Here is a 27,279-nt window from a genome sequence, read left to right on the forward strand (position 1 = left end):
ATAATATGGAGAAATAACGATAGTCATGATTTAACAGCAAAATGTATCTCCTTCGATTAAAGATTAAATCTTAAAGATTAAATACAACGTTGTGAAATACGAATTGAAAGGGTCGATGATAACATTAGTTTGTTTAAAACCTTATATTCTGTAATCAATTAAATACTCTTCAAGTAATACTTAATATTCTGTTTTTATTAATAATACTGTATGTATAAGAAATAACAATTCATTTAAAAAATTGTTGTCAACAATTGTGAAAAAATGAATTTCTGTTTGACAAAATATCATTTTTATTTCTTCCGCTTCAATGAAAATGCGAGTTTTTTGACAAAATTTTTTTACAACAAATAAAACGGGAAAATAAATGAAACTTTATAATGTTCTTATTGTGCGATTTATGACAAAATGATCCGAACGGTTTTTTAGTCGTATGATACATTTTTTCGTATGTTGAAATAAAAAAAAAAAAAATTGTCCTTGCTTTTCTCCTATATTTTCGGTGATAAAAGTTATTAGATAACGACAAAGTAATAATTATAAACAATTATCGAACTTAATTAATTAAAAAAAGAAAGAAAAAATTTAAGTGTTGCGTGTGATATGTTCAACCACCGATAGAAAAACTACAAACACTCTGATTGCGCGATATTAAAGGAATAAGTAAGACACGACTAATATCGGACAATTATACATATTTAATAATTTTATGAATGTGTTTATAAATTTAAGAATACAGAACTAATTTTCCTTTATCTGCGCTTGCATTTCGATTAAACATGTTTTACATTAATTGTTCGAAAAATGTATCATTTTCCTTCATTATTTTCTTAACTCTTAACAGCCGCTAAACTACAGATTTTCTTCTAATAAATAAATTTTTTGTATAAACTATTTTGTATCGTTAATTTTGTTTTAGTATCGATAAAATAAATTTTTTGATACGTTTTTTTTATAAAAAAACATATACTTTAATTTATGTTTTTTTTTTTTTTTTAAACATATACAGTCGTAAAGGTTGAATTATATTTATATCGCTTGAATAAAAAAAAAAATTGTCACAGCGATTGTCGTATGTATATTATACTGTATTATTTATAAATATTAAAAAAGCTTGAGGTAATGAAAAAGCTTCAAATGCTTTTCATTTGTATATGTATAACAAATATATATATGTGTACATATCTATATATATATAAACACATATATATATATTTATTTTTATCATATGCATACATATATATATATAGAAAGAGAGAGAAAGAGAGAGAAGAGAAAGAGAGAGAAGAGAAAGAGAGAGAGAGAGAGAGAGAGTGAGAGATTATACATAAATATAAAATTATTTTTGCGATATAAACTATATAAGCATAATTGGCCATTTTAAATAAATTAATCATATAGTTAATTAAGTTTAAAATGAATATCATTTTATAAGAGTAAATATTCTTTTATTTATTAATTTCGTTTGTTTATTATAGTGTGCGTAGTTTTTAAGTCACTTATCACAATATTTGAAGACTTTTTGCATTCTGCTTAGAGGCAGTAATTTCATCATTTTAAAAGATTTGGAAAAATGGTATTCGTTATTATACTGATTACATTTTTTATTGAAAGTATAAAATTTTTCACTAAATTTATTTAAAGGTACATATTGGCTAGTAAACGAAAAACGAAAAATAATTTTTAATCTAATAATCGTCACAAACACTTTCTTCGTACTTTCGTTATACATAACAATACTGATACATTGTAAATCACCTCCTATTTAATAGAATATATCATTTTTTTTTTTTTTTTTTTTTATTTTGTATAATTTACGTTTTTCATTTTTATAAAATATATTAATTAGAAATAAAAATAAACAATGTGACAATTTTTTTTTCATTATATTTAATACAATTGACATTTTTTATTTCATATTGTAATTGCAGTATATATGTGTAATATCAAAATTAGCTTAAAAATTCTGATATTTTAGTGCGATATTTAGTTTACAATCGCCGGTAAGTATATTTTTAAATCATTAGAGTTGACTTAATTGTTAAGATTTCGAACAATTAAAAATTTCTCAATTAGAACGTATTATCGTAAAAATTATTGAAACATAATGGTTGTAAGTTTGTTATTCCCTATTTACAGTCTTTTATTGTGTAAATATTTAGAGTGACGTCTGCAGTCTTGATTAATATAATTGCAATATAGAATTTTAAATGTAAACAAATTTTTAACTATTACGCGTCAAAGCAGAGTACCACGATGAAAGTTCAATAGCTTTGATTTTAATAAGACTGCCTGAATTTTCTGCAGCCCCTTTAATTCACGATGACCTTTACATTGTTTATATTAGTAATTCGTATGATTCGGACCTGGTTTTAGCAAGTACCGCGAATCGTAATAATAATAATAATAATAATAATAATAATAATAATAATAATAATAATAAGCTAATCGACGCCCGTCTAGTTTATCTTTGCCAAGCGGCGGGGAATGGAGCGAAAGGGCGAAAGGGAGGCTGGAGGTAATAAAATACATTGGCTCGAGCACCGCAGCATCAATAATTAATATATTATCGGGGATGAATCGAAGCTTGCTTTTCTCGCACAGCGCGAGCTCTTTCACGCTAAATGCATCCAAGTATCAACGCGCGGCGTAGGACTCAGTGTCATGTCCACTTTATGCATTACCACCAGACTAAAGACACCCGTCCCTCTGCAGAACATCCCGTTGTAATGTTATTGTTTAGAGTATTTCTCGCCGTGGCTGAAGAAATTCTGGCCGATGCGTATATTTAAAATCGGAGCTAGAATAGAAATAATAAAATCTGCATTGGCATGCTTTATTTTAAAACCAAATTTTTAATATTTTGTTTCTCTGATCATAGCGCAGGAGATAAAACTAAATGTTATGATACACAGTAAATTAAAGCCTAAAAATACGGGTCGGATTTTAAGATAAATTTAATTTAATTCAATTCAGATAAATTAATTATAGATCGGATAAGTTTTCTCTGGCTAGGGCTTCGACGAGACGATTGAGCGACCGATGGAAAAGAAATTCCTTCAGATTTTTAGGTGAAAAGCGCTTAAATGGATTAATTTATCAAAATATATGCGAGAGATCGCGACGCTTCTTAAGAGAACATCGTTATTAATTTCTTTTCTTTCTAATCTTAAAACAAAATGCGTGTGCGCGCGCACCCGCGCGCCCGACTTCGATATGCAAAAGCATGGAATGAAGAAGTAAGAGTTATTTCTTGGCATTAAATACCGCGCCAAAGAATATTCCCTCTCTCTGGCAGAGTACGCAATCATTTGATAATACGATAAATTTGGAGCTGCCTATCGTGACGGTAAGCCAGCAACCTTCGTTGTCCCTCGTGATAAATGTAAAATTCAATTAACATAGTAATGCACGCGTGAAAAATTGCTTAGAGCATTTCGGCACATTTGTATCGCATTAATTGAATAGATGATCGCGCGAACAAGCACTTAAAATATTTAATAATAATTTTTATTAAGTATCCGTTAATATGGATTATCTCATTATTGTTATATCTTGATATTGAAAACATAAATTTTTTTTGTCTAACGAATATCGTGGAATCAATCACTGACGAATTTTCCTTTCTCCCATCGTAAAACTTGATTCTTGTGCACCGTTAAAAAAAAAAAAAAAAAAAAAAAAAAAAAAAAAAAAAAAAATTACAAAAAATACAAAAAATACAATAATAATAATAAAAAAAAATACCTTACATATCAACTAAATACAGTTCGCGCATTAATAATAATATATTATAATATAATTTTAAAAAATTAATCAACAAGAGTCTCTAATATTACAGTTTCCTTTATAGTCCTTTTACCGAGCGGCTCTTTCATCAAGATGAGAGAATTCTTTTTCAAATTGCTTCATTTTTAAAATCCGATAGGTGCAATTTTTCACTGAAAAGACTTAGTGGGCGTGTAGCTGCACTATTAAACGCTCATACTGCTTACTCGTATGAATAGATATGAATAGAATAAAAATAATCGTCGTGTGCATAAAGTTCACCGACGAATTTAAGAAAAGAGGAAGCTACTCAATCGTAATAAGCAGCATTATACATTTAGATTAATCGTCGACTTCTTATGGTATGTAGTTCGTTGAAAAATAAAATAACCGTTAAAGCAAATTTCTATTATGTGATCGCCCGCTCATGCAAAAAGAAAACTAAAAATCAATCAAAGATGCATTGCTCGTTTGTAAACAAGGCGGAGTCGCGAGTCGCATAATACTTGATCGACGCGTCCTTACGAGTCGACGAATGTTTGTCCTGCGTCGTGGTCTTGGAGACAGATCTTGAAGTCGTCTCTGTCGTCGAGTTCGCCATCCGTGTCCATACTAGAGCTACGCATAACCGGAGGTGACGTTCCTTTGCTCGTCCAGCGCTCCTTCCAGTTTTCCAGCCTCAACACCTGGTGACAGCAGTTCGGGACTTTAGAGGATTTTTTTCATGCAAGACGTAATGCTCGCATGCACTGCTAACATTAGTGAATCTCTCTTTGCCTTGATTTCGTCTGAGTTTTTCAAGTTTTATCAATAGGCATGTATTTTTTTTTTCTTTTATCGTTTCTTTTTCCCCATATCGTTTCATGTTATGGCGACAAATGACGTATAGTATAACCATGATTTGACAAGCTCTCGTACAAACGCATCGAATTCAATGAAATTAAGATTTATATGCATCAATGTAGCTATCGTTATTGCAATGATAATTTCGTCCAATATAATATTGGCTTAGACTTCGAGAAAATAATTATTACGTATTTTCATAGAATATTCAAAGTTCTTATTAAAAAAAATCGGCAATTATAAATCAAAATTATTTACATGTCTTTTCATGGACCTAATTTATATTATAATTACTTCAGTATTACTTTGTAAGGTATCAATAGAAATACCTTATAATTGAGAATTCATATTATTATTCGCGAATAGAGTATATCAGAATTACATTATTCTATAAGAACATAAATAGAAGTCGAACAATTTAACGTGAAAGCAAATATTTATAATAGCACTTAGTAGCGATTATATAATATTTTTAATAAATTGATAAATACATTTTTATTTTGTATTCATATTTTTATTGTGAAATATTACTTCAATATTTATGGCAGATAATATCATCTAATTCATCATTATCTTTACTTTTAGCCGAGTGAAATTATATCAATTAATAAATTTTATTATGCGATTAATTAAAACGCTGTGTTAGTAAAAAATAACTTATTAATTAAGTAATGTTAGGCTACAGCAAATTATTACATTCTCAAGTATATTGAACATTATTGCAAACATTACTTTATAGTAGCATTAGTATTTTTTTTTTTTTTTTTTTTTTTTAAATTAAATTGTTGATAAATTGTACAATTTGATTTGGTAAAATTATGATTCTAAAGAAAAAATTCACATATATTAAATAACTTCAGAATTAAGAAATAGCGCGCATAGTTTTATAATCTTAAATATTAATGATTAGATGCTTTGTATTTTTTTGTTTTTTTTTTTACGATATTATTAAGATCTCCTAATGACAATAAAATAAATTCTTTTCAGTGAAAGTTACGTTTTTCAAATAGTAACACTTCCAGAAATTAGCTTATTTATTTGTATAAAATATAAAAATGTAATTATTAGATACAAATATTCATTCAATTTTTAAGGATCGTTATTAACGTACGCTGACTTCGGCATAAACGATTGATTTAATTTTATCAATTAATATAAAAATTGAATACTTTCAAAGTAAAATAAATAGATTATATTAGTTTAATAGTTTATCGGGATAATTTAATTTAACGAACAGTGATAAATGTTAATTATATTATAAGTATTATTTTTTTCAAATTATTTACTTTTACTTCTGCTTTTTTGCCCATGAATATTAATGAAAATAGCAATTACTATGATACACAAATCATTCTTTGTAAATGAGTTGAATGAAAGTTCGATATTTATTAAATTTTTGGAATAAATCAAATCCAATTATCTTTACGATTCTTTATATTTACATAAAGTCATTGTTTAATTATATCAATATAAAAAAAAATATATATATATAAATATTTATATACATACATGTATTATTATTCAATAATAACATTCGTATAAAAAATATATTTTATTTAATAAATACAATTTCTTATGTATTTTTCCTATACTTCGAAAATAAATTATAATAATATTTATGACCAAATAAGTTATATATATATATATATATAATAAACATTATTTTTAAAATTATCTATTTATTATAGTCTACTGTATTATTACGTTTAGATATTCTAAATATTTATCGTAACATGCACTTCTAACTAATAAAATTCATAACATTTATTTATTATTAATACAATATATAAAATATTATCAAATGTGACGACTAAATACACTTTCCATGTAAAGATATCATAAATTGATTTTATCATTTTAATTAAATCGGACGAAGAAACTTTTTTTGGCATTTATAAATTTTCATATTAAATGAAAAATTTCCATACAAATGAATAGGTAAGTATAAAGTATTTTATGATTTTTTTTATTTATTTATTATTTTAATTATAGCGAATTAAACAAATCTATTCCAATATATTTTTCTTCTTTTCTTTTTAACTTTAATTTGAACAATTTTAATATTATCACGTAGCAAAGAATTATAATATAAGATCAAAGAATAATAAAATATATGACAATGCTTTTTAATTATAAAGTAATTTACATATAATTTAAAAAATATTTTAATCGACAATTAAATAAGTTATTAATATATTGTAGTAATGAATGATAATTACTTTTATAATATATATTATACACATTAAATGATTAAATATATAGTACTTGCAAACCTTAACGCAAAGCATTAGAAAGTGATAAGTTCAATATGCATGCAAAGGAAGTACATCGTAAAAACTTATATTGATACTTTATTAAAATAAAAACAAATATATTAATGTGCACATTCATCATATCAGTAAGTTAGTTTATTGATGATATAATTCTTATATTTTTATTACTTACTTTCAGCTATACCCAAATGTCTAAAAATAAGTACTTATTTTTCTTTTTACAAGATGTTATTGCTCATGCCTCGATTGAACGAATATTCATATGAAATACATACATACTATAAGAAATTGTAAATTTACAAAAATCTATAAAATTTCTCTATTAATTAAATGTTTAACTAACATAATAAATAATCATAAAAACGTACGTATATTTTATCTAAAAATTCTAACAGTAATTAAATGATTTAGCTAAAGGATAGGATATTTAGGAAAAATAGTACAAGAAAGCAGTGAGAGTAAGATTTTAATATAACTATCAATCGATAAAAGATATATACCGTATGTAAATGCCATAATTGAAATATTGGAAGATTAGAAAGGCTTAAAAATTTGAACTTTTCGAGCTAATGCTATTAAAAATTAAGCAATATTTACTATTATTCGTTGTAAATTGATGCACAATTATGTACTTTGAATACTAAACGTATTTTCATTTATAAGATAAACAATTGTTTATAATTCTCTGTAAACATGAAATCACCTATGTAAGTATTAATATTTACTTAATTGTAGCATTATAAAATTACATAAAACAATTTATAATAAATTGTATATTAATAAAATTAATATCTGTACACGATACTTTTAAAAAGAATTGTAAAAATTTTATATATATATTTTTTTTGAATGGGTGTTCATTATTAAATATATTTTAACTATTACGATTATATTAAAGAATTGCGTGAAGTAGGTATGGTATTAAGTAACTGCATATTTCTTTAAGCAATTCATAACCATATTAGATATATAAGGTCAAAATACTTTTCCAAAATTGTTAAATTACGTTTCAAAAACTAAGCAATACTAAACATTGGAGATTAAGGAAAATAATGCAAACAGGTGATTGAAAACTTACTCGAGCCAGGTCAACATTTCTATCTCCGGACTGGTGATTGGTGTAGGACACTAATGCGATAAAACACAACAGAAAGTGGGTTAGTCGTAGATTAAAGGCGTGTTTTAAGCATTATCTTAATAGAAATTATGACTTCTTTATTTATAAATCTTTCTGAAATATTAATTAATGAATAATTGAGACTTTTATAGAAATTAAATATTATTTCAATATAAAATAAGTGAAAATTATTTTATAATTAGTTATATTTTTATAATTAGTTATATATTTTATAATACGTTATAATTAGTAGATATAAATTCTCATTTGTATATAAAGTTTACGATTGACATTATAATGTCACATATTATATTAATTCTTATGTTGACAAGGATATTTAACAAAGAAAAGAAAAATAGTTTCCTTCTATATATAACTGATAAGTTATTATTTGAATTCCGTATATATGGTTTATACATACATACACACGCGCGCGCCCACGCACACACGCATTCACGCACGCACGCACGCACGCACGCACGCACGCACGCACGCACGCACGCACACACACACACACATATAAACTGTAAATTATTTATTATACGGCTTAATTATTATAAATAATTATGATTCTATTATATTGAATATGTAAAAATTAAAAACCCTTTACATTGTATTCACATATATGTTTTATTATAATATTTTTCTATCAATATTAGTTATTACAGTTAGATGACTTATTCGTTACCAAATGTAATGAAGGTTTGCTTTTCTCTGAATTTTATAATTTATTAATATTTATCTATTCTATTAATGACATATTATTTTTTATATAAATAAAATTATTATGATTTATTTACAAACTATAATTATATTCTTTAGATAATAAATAAATTTTGTCAAATATATTCACTTCGTATAAATAATTACTTTTTTGTTAACAATTTTGAAAAAATTAGAAATCCCAATAATATGAAAATTCAATAAAGGCAAGAGTAAGCCTATAATATACTACAATTGGAATTGCAGTATAAAATTATAGTATTGAATTGAATTATAATTTATCAAGTTAGAATGTAAATTTATAAATAGCAGAGGTATACAATGAATTATAAATGATTTTCCAAAAATTAGTAAGAAATGATTAACCAAAACAGTGTAATATGAATATTTTAATCATGAATTAATATTTCTAACACATCGAAGCAAAGAAGCATACTTGTATTTTCCCTTTATATGACAAAACCAATGTTTTATACATTTTCTTTAAATATTAGTTTGTTTCGTAAAGAGGATCCATACTTGATTATTTCTTTAAATTATTGATACAGATGAAGCTGTGGTAATTTACAGTGCAATGTTAAGCAATTAAAAAAGTAATAAGCATGATTTTCGTATTACATCGAAGTAAGAAGTATTAACAAATCAATATATTTTTTAGTGTTATATTCCCAATTGTTAGTACCATTATAATATATGTCTTATTTTAAAAAAATTTTCTACCTCTTACTGCAATGCAGAATCTGTATCGAATATTTTCACATCATGATTAGAATAAATCCTCTTATAAATACCTTTTCGATACTCACTTCAGCTTTCAGTTCTGCAACTTTATCTTGCAGTTCACGAACTCTTTCACTGTCATCCATATTGTTTCTTAATTCACCTTCCGCGTACATTTCTTCATTCTAAAATTAAATATTAATCAACAATAATATATATATATATATATATATATATATATATATATATATTTTTTTTTTGTTTCTATTCGATATTCTAGGTTGCTATTCGATACTATTGAGAAGTATCAGATGAAGCTTAAGAAAGGAAACAGTAGATTATATTAATTAATTTTAAATTCAGTCGCGAAATCCATATGAAAATTATATGAATATAAAAAGTTCTTTTATTTAAAGAATGAAATTATTAAGCGCTTAAACGTCACTTGTTGTTGTTTTTTTTTTTGCCAATTAGCTCACTGACGCAATGAATAGTTGTGAGAAAAAAATAATATTGAAAAAAAAGTCAGCACCTTTAGTTCGAGAATGGAAATCTTTTGGGTGAGCTCAGCGACTTGCTGGGCGTGTTCAGCATCCCTGATCTTCGCCATCATAGTGTCATCTTTTATTTTAGATTCAAGATCCGTATACCTGTTGTGCTGCTCTCTCAGCTTCATTTCAAGCTCTTTGCCCCATGCAAGTGCGGTCTCTAGCTCATCTTTAAGTACTTTGCCATTATCATCCTGACGGCGCAATTGATTTGTCGAAACCTGCACTTGTGTTTCCAATTCCATAACCTTTAGCCTAAGGCTCTTTACTTCGACTGTTGCATTTATTTCACGTATACGTGTAGTCATAAGATCCTCTTGGAGTTTCTGCACCTCGCAGCCACGGTCCTCCCAAAATAGAAGCTTTTTTGGGGTTGACTCAGCGGATGCAGCGGTGTGTGACGCCCGATGTTCTTGCAAGTGCTTTTGCCAAGAGTTGCTTAATTCTGTGACGCTTTGACGAAGATCCTGTAGTATTCAAATTATATTAATTTTTAGAAAACATTATTATTTCTTCTATTATACGTAGGGCATGCCTATCTTCATTTTATATTGTTAATACAATACTTTTAATTGCAAATTTTTGAGATAGGACATATTTGTCTATGTATTTGAATATTTTATTGTGAGCGAGTAAGCTAAATCTTTTGTATATTTATAAAAATTGAAAATTTCTCGTAAACCGAAGAATGCTTTCATATATTCCGCTTAATAGGTAGATAAATTTTAAATGATTCTAATTTATTAGACGTTCGTGTCACCAAATAATACATTCATTACAATGATTATAATAAAAACGAGTAGATAAAAAATTAGTCAATTTATATTTTATTAAATTATAGTTAAAAGTAGATGTGTAATTATAGTTACTATACTTACAAATAAATGACATTTTAATTTGCAATAATGATAAGTATTATCGATTAATAAGTAATATATATATATTATTATTCATTTTTAATTTTTTTTTTTTTTTTTTTTTTTTTTTTTTTTTGCTATATTCGCATGCTTTATTAACTATATGCATTGATTATATACAATATTATCCTACACAAGTTCTTAATAATCGTTGTTAATATTTAGAAAAATGAAAAATATCTAAAAATTCAACATATTGCAATCAATAAAAATTGCTCAATGAAGCTCTATGCGGTTAACAATGATTTTCATGACTTACAGTCGAGTAAAGTGAATAATAAAAACGAAGGTATTGTTTACCTTCAATGATAAATTAGCCTCGGCTTCCCTTAGCTTAACCGCGATTAGCTCTTCCTGCAAATGGGCCACAGAATTGTCTGGCTTACTCTCCCTCAGAGTCTTTTTGTCTTGCTCGAGTTCTTGAATCCTGGAGCTGAGATCTCTTATCGTTGCGTCGTTCTCCGCTTCATGGAGTCTCACTCTCACAAGCTCTTCCTGTAAACACTGTATCATTTCATCCTTCTGCGTCAAGGCCTCCTGTTTCGAAGTTATCTCGTCAAGAGAAGACTGCTTCGAGTTTAGGTTTTCCTCGAGGAGAGTAGAGAGCGAACGCAGCTCTTCGTGTGCCTGCTCCAGCTGATGAGATGTCTCTAGATGAGTGTGGCGTAGGGCCGTCAATTCACGCTGAATTACGAAAGCCGTTTCCTCTTCCTCAGCACGCGACACCTGACCTCTCACTAGTCTATCGGCTGATACAGTAAGATAAAAAATTGATAATTCGAGCTACACTTTATTAATTTATAAATGCGCGAGCGCTAGCGAACTGTTAATCCATAAATATTATATATTTATTTATACCTTTATTTTTAGTTTGGTATATGTTTGAAGTGATTAGATTTTTCGTTATTTTTTTACCACTAATTTTGACAGGATTTTGAAAAATTTTTGTCTATTTTTATAGACTTTCAAAATGGACAATGAATTTTATTTTGTTTCGACACTATTCTTAAAACATCGTATGATGTTGATGTAGCTAACATTGTACGGGCTTCTGTAATTAACGCGTTATAATACATTTTCTATACTATACAATAAGCACATTAAACTAAAATTAAATATAGCTAGTTGCAATGCAATGCTTAAGTATAAATTCTATAAGCAAATGATGCTCTCTACGGGTAAAAATCTATAATAAAATGATTATAAGCTACAATATTACAATAGATACAAGGACAGTCATTTTTAAACGAAAATTATTATTCATTCTTTTGTGTATTTCAGTAATTCATAAGGGAAAAATCCAAATAAAAATAAGTGTCAGGGACACGAGTAATTGAATTATCAACGTGTAAAACAATTATTCAATTTACTATTATTAGTGCATGCGGATGTTATATGTCGTAATTGTCGTAATTATGAAGACGGCATTAAAAAAAAATTATTTATACAAATTAATTAGATTTTACCATATGTATTAACAATTTCATTTTTATAAGCTTTTAGCCAATTCCTTCTCCCTATTATATAAAATAAAATGAAAATTATTTAAATTCTCTTGATTGATAAAAATGATAAAGAACGTTCAAGAGTGGCAATGCTTGTCCACAAATATCTAAAAAAAAACGTTTTATTTTTTTTCTTTTTTTTTACCTAATTCAGCAGATTCTGCTTCGAGGAGTTCAACTCGTTGTCTTAGGAGCCTATTATCTGCCCTAAGTCTTCGAAGTTCCACCATTTCCTCTTGTTCTTTCATTTTCTGTACGGTATAATCCTTTTCAAGTTTCTTCATTCGTTTAGAATTAATTTTCATATTATAAGCAATATTCATCAAGTGATCTGGATCGGCCTCAGCTCGTCCAGGTAATTCCTTTTGAAAAAACTAAAAATTCGAAAAATACAAACGTTTCTTTTTAAATCATGGATTTATTTATAATTCTATATTATTATTCTAAAGAGAATAATTAAAATTATTTTTTGACTAGGATAGTACAATGTCGTTACTACACTCATATCTTAGGCTAGTCATAAATAAATAGAATATAAAAATTATCATTATTATTGTTTATAATAAAATTAAGCTTTTATAAATAAATATCTTAATACGTATTTAATCATTTTTTAAATTATTATATATTCATTAGCATTTTGTTATTATAAACGGAAATTTCGTCGAAATAAATTGTACTAAAGTGTTTAAAACTCTGTAAAGATTTTATTTTACATATTTAATTATAATTTTCAATCGATTTTCATATGTGTAATAATAAGTTCCATTTTAATTGTATCTATCTATCAAAATTATTATAAATTAAAGTAAATTAACAATCAAGCAGTATGTGATTGTGGTATATTTGAATAATTTATCTAAATACAAATTTTTAATGCAAACTATTCTGTTTTCTTAAACTTTCATAAGTATTATGCATTTGAAAGCTTTAATGTATGCCTTATAGTAAAACTAAGAAGTATTTTAGGGAAAATATAACAATAAAAGATATATAAAAAAAAAAAAAAAAAAAAAAAAAAAAAAAAAAAAGGAAAAAATATAATACGAAATATACTGATTGGCATACAAAATTTTCAATGTAAAAGGCACCTTTAACATTCCTTCCATGTCAGAACTCAACAGATCTTCTTTGCCGAGTTGTAGCATAGCAAGAGCTACCTTGAAGATGATTTCCATGGACTCAGAAAGAAAGACGTCGAAGATGCGGCAGGCGACAGGTAGACTGAGTACGGTAGTAAAGAGAGTGAGAAACCACGAAGAAGCATACATGGATGTATGGAAGCCCTGAGCGGTGAAGTGAGCGAATAACTCCGGATGTATATCAGCCACGAGATGATCTAACTGATACATGCATACTCCAAGCTCCGCCATCGTTGGTTTGAACATATCACGTAGTTTGTAATCTTGCATCAGGGCAACCAAAACTGCAAACGCCTCCTCTTCTGGCATTTGCTGTAAGTATAAATTTGATTATTAATTTTAAAAACGGTTATTAATGCACTTGAAATTGATAATTTTACATAGTAAATTATAAGATAATATTCAATAATTAACAGACAATTGCGCAAAATATAATTTTTTGGTTGGCTACATAATCTTTATGATTCTGTTATTATTAGATAAACGTATATTAAAGCATTAATCAAAAATACTTTTAAATATCAAAGTTTTAATATCATTTCTCTTCAAATATGTAATTATGTAAAAAATATTTTGGTATAAATAATGCCTCATTGATCATCAGAATGTCATACATTAGTGAAGAATTTGTAAATAAAATATATATATATTTCAATTTTGATATTTATATTGAAAATATATATTAAAAAATAAAATTTTACTTCCTTAAAATAGTTTGAATAATTTTGGCTGTAAAATTGCTGTAAGACTTTGTAAAACTGTACTTTTTTTCATTTGTAAATATTATTTGTACTTAATAGAAATTATTTCTTTCAGTATTCAATGTATTTCTGTAAGATATTTCGACGTACATTATACTTTCCTTTAGAGGAATTTTAAATCAATTATGAGATACCAAATATAATTTGTATTTACATATTAATTCTTCGGTTAACTTAAATTTTAAATTAAAAATAAGTCTTATTTATTTCTTATTTATGCTATTTATGCGCACATACATATAAACACACACGCGTATATAATATAAAATATTTAATGAAAATAATTTATATTCTTATTTTTTTTTTTTAAATAAGAAAAACATGACTATTTTTACAAACTATAGACTTTTTTATGTATACGTTTGGTATGCTTTATGATTGACTTTTTACTTTTACAAATAAACAATTGGAATTTTTTATTATTTATTTATTTATATAGGGAATAACAAATTTTACAAGCCATTACAATATTAACGCTTGAAACTAAGAAACAATTGTTATAATTAACGACTTTATAATACATATGCTTGCATTAAGTTTAAAAGTATAGTTAATAATAATAAAATTACATATTTTCAAAACAACGGTTATTTATTTTACATTTATTTTACAAAATCCGAATTTTGACAACCTGCATGAGTAAAAGGCCAACAATAAATCCGGAGCCTTGGCAATAACCGACTTCACGGTCGTACAAACTGTAAGCCTTCATGACATTGAAGAGACTCTCCTGTCCGAGTCCGTCCTTTTTTTTGAAGAATTCATGTTCTGGATAAGTGCGGGCAATATCTCGCCTGATGATCCTCTCACAGGCTGATGTACTTTTTATGTAATGGGCGAATTCCTTTTTCGCCGGCGAGTCGTGGGCACCGCATAGTAGTTGCCATACTATTCCCCTAGAACATGTTTCGAACGTTAGGCTATTTTACAGGACTTTAAACGTTATTCCAATTTAAATAGAAATTTTGTAAGGTGTATCGGGTAAAAATTAGATTATTTTTATGTTTTTGAACAGATGGAAAGTAATTGTTCATACATTGGAAAACAAGCCAAGAACGATCTCTTAAGAAGGACGGACGTTCGAGTTGAAATAAAAATCAATTATCATCGTATGCTTGTTTATTTTCTATTTGATGATAAAATTCAAGATTATTCATTTATAAATTTTAATAATTAACTTCTGCACTATTGACTTTTATATGTGGACTATGGAATTTAATGGATTCTATTAAAGCGAGGGTTACTCTCTCAAATATTTTTACAAGAGCTTTCGATTACCTCTATTTATAACCTTTTCCAGATGTATGTTTCAATTAACTTAAAATAAGTTTCCCGCACTATTAAAGCGTATATTAATTGAATATTATAGATTTTTCTTATATCTAATTTATTAAGGCGTATTTATTCTACCTTATACGTGCAATATGCCCGACTTTCGACATATATAAATAATCAAAAAATTATTACTGTGATATAAAAATTTAAATAGTAAAGTAATATTAATGAAACCAATAAATAATGGATATTAAAATGTGTACTTATTACAATACGAAACGAAGTATCGAACTTTTTTTCATTATAATTATTAAAATATTTTGATAGATATATTAGTTTTAATTATACGAAATTTGATTTTCTATGGTAAGTTTGCTATTATATAACATACGCTTTTTATCTATGTAGATTTATATATTCTGTTATATGATGAATTAATAAATTCTAATTTTTTACTGAAATAAAATAATTGAGATTTCAATAATCTTATGATATATTTCATATATTATAAGCAATGCGCTAACATTCAGAATTGAATATATTATGCTCGTTGTTGCTGTGCAGAATTCTATTTATACAACTGTGCGATTATATGCATTTAAGAATGTACATCTCATGTATTCATAAAATATTAAATAAATATAAAAATATAAAACAAATTCTTATGCGTATGTATATAGTAATAATAACAATAACAATAATAACAATAGTAAAGGTATAAAGACGAATAAAAAGCTGAAATTCAAAAACAAATTGTTTTATTATACTAAATTATCTATTGCGTCGACATTGATATTAATTTATTAATTTTATCGAAACTTAATGAATAATATAGATGTTTGTAAATCATTCATTATTATATTCATATTCACAATGATGGCCATACTGCCGTTCGTTCATATTGCTTTGCCTTTTTACTTTATGTATAAGAATAACGGCGCAACAACTGTACTTAACTTTATAACGGATGCATAAAATACGGGAAGCTAATTTTTTCTCTCTCTATTTTTCATGTAATAAAAACAAAAAATATTTAGCCCTTTATTAGCCTTTACTGCCGAGAAGTCGTTTGTTAACATTTTAATCATTTTAATTTGAGACATTTTATTTATAATCGAGATAAATGCAAATGCTGCAAAGTCTAAATTAAAATATTAAAAAAGAAAGGCCAATTATATAGTAGTTAGTAACGCGTATTAAGATTGTATATTTTTCAAATTTCAAAAGTCGAGAAAGATCAATAATTTGTATAAATATTGTAGATAATAATATAAAAATGAGATAACAATAATACTGAGAATGGAATTTGCATTTGTGGAGTCTGTCTATGTCATGAATCTAACAGTGCTAGGGGTTTTTAAATCGTTTGAGTCCAAAATATTCGAAATTCATATCGTACAGAGGCCATAGCAAACGGGAGCGACAGCTCAGACGTATTGTAATTACAAGTGAACGGCACAGTAATAAATAAAAAACATTATTTTTTTATTTGTAAATTGACGTGGCTAGATAACAGTCATTAAGCGCGCCGAAAATTCTTGTGAAATTTCTATTTAGATCAGATACGCGTGAATTTACAATAATTTAACAGAATGATTACAAAATTATAAATTAGTGTAATAGCGCGATTGTTACATTGCTTATTAATATTCTTATAATACAATCGAATAAGAAAATATATTTCGTAAATCAATTGATACTTATAAAAGAAATTCTAAATGATTTTATGTAATACAAAAACAAAAAAATAAAAAATAAAAAAAAATATTTGGATAGTCTTGTTATAAAAGAAACTCAAAACTGTTACTGAGCTACTAGTATTGAATACAAAATATTTCGAATGTCAATGTTATATCAGCTACGTCTTGCAAATAATACCGTTATAATTAATGGCGGCGAGAAAATAAACACAATTATAATACACCTTTGAAATGTAATACAGTACAGCAACATTTTCTTTTCTTTAGAACAATTAATAACAATATTAAGCGCGCTGAAGCAACATATCAGCCTGTCAAGTATTTTGATTCATTGTTAACAATATTTTAATTCATTTGATATTTTCTTTATTAATCTGTCGCTATTTACATATATTTTAATACTTATTTATTTTAATCAATAGTCAAGATTGAAAATGATTTTATGTATATAATAATATTATGGTTTAAAATAAGAAAGAAAAGAACATAAGAAAATGTACAAGTTAATGTAAATCCAAGTCATTTTTATAACTCTTTGCAGTCTATAATAGCTTTAATAAAACAGGTAAATGTTTTCTTATTGTAATTGTTATCATTTACATTGAATATACAAAACGGTATTTCTAAAAAGGTCTTAAAGCACTTCGAATAAATAAAAATTTCGTTCCAAATTAATATATAATTTGTATGTGACGAATACAGATTCGTTTTTCTTTTTTTTTTAATATGGATATTCGATCATTTTAAATATTCTTCATAAATTATAATAATAAACTATTAGACGTATTTTGTCTGAATATGCGCGCGTGTGTGTTGATGTGTTGATGTGTGTTCATGTACGTAGGAAATATCGCTTAACATAAAACAGCAATCATTTTAAATGAAAATTTATGTATAAAAATTTTAGACCCAACGACAAATACTCGATAAATAATAAATAATTATAAATACTTTATTTATAATAAGCGAATTAGAAACTTAATTATGATATATCGATGTTTCCAGAATGACATTGTGAATTTATAGTATTAGGGTTGAATGAAATATATGACGATAATGTAAGTAAAACGAGGAAAGCGTCTAAATTAGAAGGATCATTGTGTAAAAGTATATAGTTATATCATCTTATGTATACTTATATAAAATTGTTACTGTATTATTAATTTGAAAATCATGTATACAATTATTACAATATACAAATAGTAGAAATAATAATCTTCTCATTGACACAGCAGAGCACAGATAATTGAAGAATATATGATTTCATAAACGTCATTTAACGCGACAGATCTCATTGAAGCGATAATTTATAATTAAACCTATAAGCGAGAACACATTTTAAAACGAAATATAATCGAAAGTATAATTAGCTAATGAGCAGATGGGGATAAAAATAAATAAATACCAGTACCTGAAGTGATGGGGTATACCCTGACGTACGAGATCCTTGATGAAGTCTTTTCTTTTCTTCCATTGATTATCCCAGTCGGCAACGATGTTGCCCCAGAGCGTCCAGGTGTTCTCCTCACCATCGGCCGGGGCGTGTTGTCGGGCTGCAGCGACATCCGTTCCATTGGCGCTGCAGCCCGATGCCAGGGACACCTGCGATGTGTCCGAGCCCTTCCTGCTGTGGTTGCTTTGGAGTGAGCTTAGCGACTTCGCATCCGACTCGATTAGCCTATTGATTAGGAATAAAAGTCAACTGGTGGCATCGTCTGCTGGAGGTGTTGTCGATAAAAACGAACTGCGCATTTAGATTTCACGTTGTGTATGTAGAGTGCGTTTAGTTGTACTATTCGATAAATATAGGATATTATTTATGGAATCGTCGATAATATTTTGTAATGCTAAGGCAGTTTAGCGACTAACATAAATTCTTACGTATACTTCGTATAATAGGTAGAGGGGGTTTATCTTAAAAAATTAAATTTCTTTTGCGATAGGTACGACTTTAGCAATATATGTCGAGCAATGAATGCTGACAGTAAGAACAGTAGCCTACTAACTTTGAACTAATTGCGGCTTATAAATTAATGATAAATCTGCAACTGAGAAAGTGTCGATTATTTCAATGAATTCCAGTCTCTCATCATAAAAGTAAATCAACTTATGTAGACATTGCATGTCTAATTCTAACGTTGAATCATGTAAATAATTCATAGTAATAAAGATGAGAAAGGTTACTTAATACACAATAAAAGTACGTTCATAAATAATTTTGAATCGTTATCGGACTAGATTAAATGTTATAAGAGATGATAACAGTAAGCATCGCATAAATTATATGTTATGCGCATGAAAAAATAGCGTGTGAAGAGAAGGCATTCGAATAATAATAATAATAATAATAATATAAAAAAAAAAAAAGGTAAACGAGAATAGCTTATTAGCATAGATTGGTATTCGTTCAAATTTTCCATAATTAGTAGTAAAATTATTCTGTAAGGATAATGATGAAACTATTATTGATATATAAAAGGCTGCGATAAGGATTTTTTTATTATTTTGTATTACGTATAAATTAGTAAATGCAGTAAGCAAATGGGAAAGAATAACAAATTTCGATACTTCAGTTTGAAGAATTTGTTTAACATTTCTCTATCTAAATATTAATGGTAAAGATAATAAATACCAGCTTGTTTAATAAAGAGAATCGTTAAATGACTCGCTGGACACGTGTCTAAACAAATATATATATATATATATATATATATATATACACTTTTCCAAAGTATTTAAGGATTCTCATAATTGTAAATAATTTTATGATTGATCAATAAAACGTTCATAAATTATAATTGCAATTTAAAATTGCGATATACGCCATGACGAGTTTGTTTGAACTTGTTTATTTTACAAAAGAAATATGCAACAACACGCACATTCACAAGATACGAATGATACGATTGTATTACAGGCAACAAAAATAAAACTTATAAATACAACAAATTATGATATTGAATATTATCTATTTCTTGTCTTATTTATTCTATCTAAATATATATATATATATATATATATATATATATATATATATGAGATTTACCTTGTTTTATTGCAATTAGTATTTCAATATGAAATTTACCTTGATTTATTGCAATTAGTATTTCAATAGCTTTCAATTTACTACTTCGCACGATTTATATTATTACTTATATCATTTTGAAGTTTCTTTAGTATATAGCCTTCAGCTATTGCAATTGACCAAAAATAATTTGCCTCCCTCTTTTATCTTTTACTTTCAACGATTCGATTAAGCCACGCTCTAGTTTGAACATTACGTGATAAGCTCAACGTCTTCATAATCATTCGTGAATTTCGAAGTCTTTCGTTAAAAAAAGAAAAAGAAAAGAAAAAGAAAAAAAAGAAGAAGAAAAAAAAGAAGAAAAAAAAAGAAGAAAAAAGAAAGAAAGATAATTACCTATTGGCCTCTTCCAGTTTAGCTAGTAGAGCCAGTTCGTCGGTTGAGATGACTTTGGACGAAGTCTCCTTTTGGTGAGACTCCAACTCCGATATTGTAAGAGTAATTTCCTTATGCTCGCCGTTATGAATGTTTTCTTCCACTGAGGTATTTAAGCAGACCACGCTCATTACCTATAGTCCATGTCTCACAGACTAGCATGAAAATGTTTCCATTCGCGACGGTGAGGATATTAAAATTTGAAGCACGAGGTCAGGCTCTGTAATACATATTAAAATGAGTAGTCAAAAAACTATCCGCTGTAGCTAAGAGATGTTTATTCTAATTATAAGAATCACGGTATTTTAGGGTGAAAGTAAGGTCAGCGGATGATATACGAATAATCCTTATTGTTAATCAATTGAATTAATTAAAAGCTAGAGAGAAGTTTTGGCGAGCTGAGCATTGACAGTGTTCGCTTAGTAAATGCAAGAAAAAAAATCATACAATCATAAATTCAATTGACATTACAATGAAATTAATGAATTTTTAGAAATATTACTTATATGCTACAGCTACATTTATCACAAATCGTTTAATCACAAGTGTTTATATCTGCATACGACCCATTACCTGAAAAATGATTTTTTTTTTTTTAATTTTAATAGATTTTATACGAATAACACGTTGGTAATAATATTTATTTATTTTTTTCTTTTTTTTTCTTTTTTTATACGTTCTACCTTTTCAAACTTTTGTGACATATATTTTTTTCTTTTATTATCATCAATTATGATGAAACATCTTCGTTAAAACAGTTTTCTACCTATCAATATAAATAAACACAAACTTAAAAAATAATTTCAACAAAGAGTATCATATAATATATGTATAGGTATTAATTTATATCTGTAAAACTTCTTTATCAAAACATTGGTTATTTTTTATGTCTTCATTTATATTGTAGTAAAAAAAAAATGAATTAAATAATGAAAGCGTTAATTTACTAGTAACCAACGAATATACCAATGAACAATAACGATTAATATTCTAAAATATCGTTAATGTTTATTTTATTTTTTTTTTTTTTTTAAGTATGCAAACAAAATAACAAATGAAATACTTGTAATAAATATACTTTAATGCACTAATATACTTCATAATAAATTCTTAGTTATTATTGTGAATATATAAACTATGGATTGATTATTTAAGTAGGCTTGTAAAAATAGAAAAAATCAAATTGAAATCAGTATTAATGAATGCATATAATAAAATTGGAATGTATAGTTGAGAAATTTAACTACACAACACATTTTTAATTATTAATTATAAATATTTTTTATATACTTAAAATAATAATAATATTGAAAAATAATAAAGTAACAAAATAATAATAAATTTTTTTTTATTAAGAAGTTCTTATTAATTTAATCTGTGCTTTTAATTCTAAAAAGATTCTATACCGTATGCCTATTAAAATAATTTCATATTAAAAAAGAATACTATAAGTATATATTATAAATACTGAAGATATACAAATATATTTATTAAGTGATTGTGTTTATTCTTTTATTTTATTTGGTATATACGTATGCACTATATATATATATATATATATATATATACAAATCCATAAGAAAACGAAGAAACATGAAACATATTTTTGTAGTAATTATCTTTGTCAAAAGAGAAAATGAAAAATAAAACTCTGTAATTAATATTTTTCTATATTAAATGTTAACTATATTACATATATTATTTAGATGTTAATAATTGTTTCAAGTATAAAAATATTTATTATTACCAAATTTATCTTTTAATAATTGTATATATTATCCATAGTAACGGTTACAAAAAAAAAAAAACCTATGTAAATGTTAACATTTAATCCAACCTTTTTATAAAATTAATAAATAGATACATAAAACTATATATAAAAAAGAATATTTATCAACTTCAACATATTTATTGTAAATTAAAATTGTTTTGCTTGACTTCATTATGAATATCCAAATGCCACGTACAGTTGCTTATTCATAAAATAAAACGCAAAATACTATAGTGCCTGGCACTTTACAAAATTTGTTCGTTATTCTATAGCCTATACTTTTTTAATAGATTCTAACTTAAATTTTTATTAATGCACATTACGAGATAAGGACACGTATTTGGTTGAAAGCATTATTTTGTGCACTTCGTATCGTACATTAGTTTTTACGTGTCAAGGATGGGAATATAACAGATAAGAGAACGGGCATAATAAACGAGATATTCATTTGTAAATGGATAAATAAATCGATAAATGCTACCCGCGATGACACCCACCGCTCACAAATTAACAACAACCGGAAAAATGATACATATTAAGCAAAATCAGTCGGTATCATAACAACTTTACCGGCACTTATTTAATTCAATAAATTATCAAGTCTCATAAATATTTATCGTACCTGCATCCATAAGAAAGTGTTGCGCATTAGCAGGATATTTATTTATTTTTTATAAGTATTCCGATTGAAGGTATATGGGCAATATAAAATAGGAACGATAATGTGTTTAATTAATTTTTCAGCTTACTTTTATTTGGGTATATGACAACAAAAATTTTAGACTTATTTCAATGAAGTAATATAGTAATGTTTAAATGGTCTTCTGTTTCCATTATATTATATATCAATCATTATTGTTTTTCGCTTTTAATATGTTAATGCATCTCATTATAAAGATGTTAATGATTTGAAAATCAAATTTCTTAAATGTAGGTAATTTACAAGAAACATAAAGTTTTGTATTTTATATTAAATAACCAATAAATGTCTCGTTTTTGTGTCAAAATTTTTAAATTCATTTTTCAATATTATTCGCTTTTTTAACGATAATATTGTATGCGTTACAAATTCATTCATTGTTAATTTCCAAATATTGATATACAATAATAATATAGATTATAAATGTGGTATTATTGAAATTTAGTTCAATAGATTTCTTTAAGATATTAATTTATATATCACTACAGGTGATTTTTTTTTTTTTTTTTTATAATGTATTACAATTACAGAAAATAGTAATATTATTTCATTTCATTGGAATTGAACTTTTTAGATTTAAGTTATTTAAAAAGTCCAAAGACTCTTGTAGTCATTAGTTTTTTAAAATTACAAAATTATAGTATAATAGTATAATAACTGTACATAACTGTAATAAAGAATAAACATTTAATCGATATTTTTATTATCGGTCTATTTTGTTTGTCTGTTTGATTCAATTAAAATGAGTTTAAATAACAAATGAAAACTAACGCTAAATATCGGTTTATATTTTACGTGTACATCTGTTTCATTACTTTTATTATTATTAATAGAATTTCTTAATTTTTAATTGTACTCTTATTATTGCTGCGATATATTTTTATTGTAAATTTTTCTGCCCATATATTAGATATCATTATTTCTCAAATTAATAATAATATTTCAATTCTTGCGAAAATATAGTAAGATTAATTTTTTCATTTATTAAAGGCAATTGTAATTTATTTCGTAATCAGACATATTTTTTTTTTTGTCTTTTTAATAAAATCAATAAATGTCTTTAAGTCTAAAAAGGAAGTCGGCATACATCGAATCAACTGTTTATATCCTTAGTATCATCAAGAGAATATCCTTTCACTTTTACGAGTGTCATAATTAAAAATATTCTATATTTCATTAATGAATAATCTAAAGTATTTAATGGATTTTTTTGTTAATAAAGTTATTTTTTACATGAAAATATTATAGTGACATATTACAATATTACAATACCTGAGATAAAAATCGTTTATGCAATGAAAATTATTTTATAATCGTCAATGTTTTTTTATTTCTTAAGAAATTTAAACATGAATGTATTTAAATACGAATGTATAATATATTGCTATACATATATTTTCATAAATAAATAATATATTTTTTTCTTTTTAATAAAATATTATTTGATCATAAGTTTTTTTTATCGATAAACTATTGCTAAAAAAAAAAAAAAAAAACAAATAATGAGAGGTTCGAACTAAACCGTTACACAAAAAGTCCATGTGTCGTCACCTTTCTTTGAATTTATTATCATTGATGAATCATCTATATAACTGGTCGATACCATCTTGGTATAGTTCGATACTACATGAGTCTAGAAACCTGTTTTAAATAAATATGTACGTGTACTCTCATCCATGCTTTCACACATCAATTTCACTTATCTAAAGTGCACATGTCATTAATTACCGAGTATTAAATAACAAACTTTCATTACATTACACTTTCAATTATTTACAATGTAATGTACGTATTTTATGAAAAATAGCGGTAAATTAGCAGTAATAGAAATCAGCAGTAATGGGTAATACAGAATTGTGAAACAAGTATTGTTATTCACTTGTTTATGACCTAATTTTTCATCAATATTTTAGAACGAATAAGTTTCAGTTGTATGTTAAAAAAAAAAAAGTATTCTATAGCTGTTGATAAAGGCAATCATTTAATAGATAAAAATAAATAATCATTACAATTAATAATTGAGTTAAAGCAGATGTTTAGGCGATGATAAATATAATCAATGCTTGTGCGTGTTTTTAATTCATCATTGAATATAAAATTCAATATAAGAAAGAAGCGTAACTAATTGAATAGTATAATTAATATTCCATAATTAATTGAATTTGTAACTAAGGAATTTGTTTCTGCGCAAACTACGGTATATTCATACTTCATATATATTAACAGAAAATTGGAAAAATTGATTGGATACATAATAATGAAGATTTATTGAAAAATTAATTCTTTTAATACTGAACTTGACTTGTCTAACTGTCTCTAAACTCTATGTATTCAATAAACTTTGATCCTTATATTTAATGAAATAGCTTGCGATAAATAATTACATAATTCTATGACATAATAATAATAATAATAATAATAATAATAATAAAAAAATTTTAAATAAAAAAATTAATGAAATATTTTCATTGGTGGATATGTAAATTTTGAAATGAAACTTCGAGCACAAAGATAAAATATTTCAAACAAACTTGGAAAATAGAAGAGCATTGTACTTTTTATTTCTAGCTCATATATTTTAGAATATAAAATAGATTAATATTTGAATATCAACGTCTCGGTTTTTAGACTAGATTTGTATATATGACACCTCATTTTTATTTTATCGTCATGACTTGGCGACTATTTCGACATACAATATCATATTACTATCTTTTTTAATCGCATACTTATTATTCCATATTCAATTCAATGTCTACTTACTTTTAAATTTTAAATGAATTTAAAAATTTAGGCTAATTGTTAAAAGACGTTTGTTTTAAACTATTTTATTCAATAGCTATTAGTAAATTAGTACAAAATTAGTTTTATATTAATTTTATTAGTTTTATATTTATTAATATATTAATTATATTAGTTTTATATTAATACAAAATAATAACTATTACAAAATTAGTAAATCGCTTTAAAAATATTTAGATTTTTATGTAAATCTTTCATTTGCACCTCCTATTGCTGTAAATCTTAATAATTATAAGATTATTATTTGCATTCTATTTAGCATTATTTATATTATCAATTTTTATTAAAAAATCAATTCTAACAAATTGAAATTATAAACGTCATTATTGAATATCACTTTATGTAAGGAATATTATTAGAAAATTTGCTAAAAGATTCAAAGTAAGAGGTAATCGATATTTAAAAAATGTTCTTCATTTTACATTTATATTTTTATATAGACTATTGATTTTATTAAGGTGTTTCTATTAATTTTAAATATAAAAATATAACAAAATATTAAAAATTTCTATTTATAAATAAGTGTATTAAAAAAAAAAAAAAATTTCATTTAAATGTACAAAAAATTTAAAAACATGTATTTTGGTTAAATATTATTTTATAAACAATTACATTATAATAGTCTGATTGAAATAGCGAATTGAATTGCATTAACACGCAAATTCTTTATTATTTTTGTTTATCATATAAAAATTAATAATTCCTGGAACGAAAAATTATTAATCATAAATAGAATAAGTAAGCGCTGATAAAGTAAACGAATAAAGTATTTTGTATTATTAGCACATTAGGATGTTGTATCGGAATATGACGAGGGGCATGCTGTTTGTATACCAAACAGGAATTAAATAAAGAAAACCAACCATATGTCACTGAGCTTTCAATCGAATAATCATCACTGCAGTTTTCCTACGTAGGTCTTTCATAGATAAGTTTTATCTAAATTATCAATAAATAGCATAAATATTTATTTTCTCGTTTGCAATACTAATTATAAAATAGATTTAGTCGTAAAATAGTTAATATATACTACTATGGACGTATATCAATACTGATTGATAATAAATATTTTATTATTTAAATATTCGTAAAATTATTGATTTTATACAAAATAACTATCGGTAAATTAAAAAGTATGTAATGTTAAACGATATATATATTTTTCTTACATGAATATATAATATTGTGATACATAATAGTCATAATAATGATATCAAATAATTTGATAATAAAAATAGATACCTGGAAAATATA

General features: G+C 25.7%; 1 protein-coding gene across 4 annotated transcripts in view; it reads right to left on the reverse strand.

The window, feature by feature from the left end:
• Positions 1 to 2,480: 2,480 nt before the first annotated feature.
• Positions 2,481 to 27,279, reverse strand: part of Evi5 (ecotropic viral integration site 5) — a 29,269-nt gene continuing 4,470 nt past the window's right edge. Inside the window, exons 2-11 of one of the 4 annotated variants that reach the window (XM_011506946.1) lie at positions 20,714 to 20,972; positions 18,704 to 18,970; positions 14,949 to 15,213; positions 13,506 to 13,868; positions 12,560 to 12,788; positions 11,210 to 11,658; positions 9,977 to 10,459; positions 9,531 to 9,629; positions 4,294 to 4,454; positions 2,481 to 2,800 (exon numbers count right to left, since the gene is read on the reverse strand). In XM_011506946.1, coding sequence (XP_011505248.1) covers positions 2,740 to 2,800; positions 4,294 to 4,454; positions 9,531 to 9,629; positions 9,977 to 10,459; positions 11,210 to 11,658; positions 12,560 to 12,788; positions 13,506 to 13,868; positions 14,949 to 15,213; positions 18,704 to 18,970; positions 20,714 to 20,883 — 2,547 coding nt within the window. In that variant the 5' untranslated portion in view covers positions 20,884 to 20,972 and the 3' untranslated portion in view covers positions 2,481 to 2,739. Of the gene's footprint in view, positions 2,801 to 4,293; positions 4,455 to 7,962; positions 8,013 to 9,515; positions 9,630 to 9,976; positions 10,460 to 11,209; positions 11,659 to 12,559; positions 12,789 to 13,505; positions 13,869 to 14,948; positions 15,214 to 18,703; positions 18,971 to 20,713; positions 20,973 to 27,279 lie in introns of those variants that run through there. The other 3 variants (XM_011506945.1, XM_011506948.1, XM_011506947.1) reach the window with 3 other exon arrangements.

Source organism: Ceratosolen solmsi, unplaced genomic scaffold (assembly GCF_000503995.2).
Source record: "Ceratosolen solmsi marchali unplaced genomic scaffold, CerSol_1.0 scaffold6, whole genome shotgun sequence".
Classification (NCBI taxonomy): Eukaryota; Metazoa; Arthropoda; class Insecta; order Hymenoptera; family Agaonidae; genus Ceratosolen; species Ceratosolen solmsi.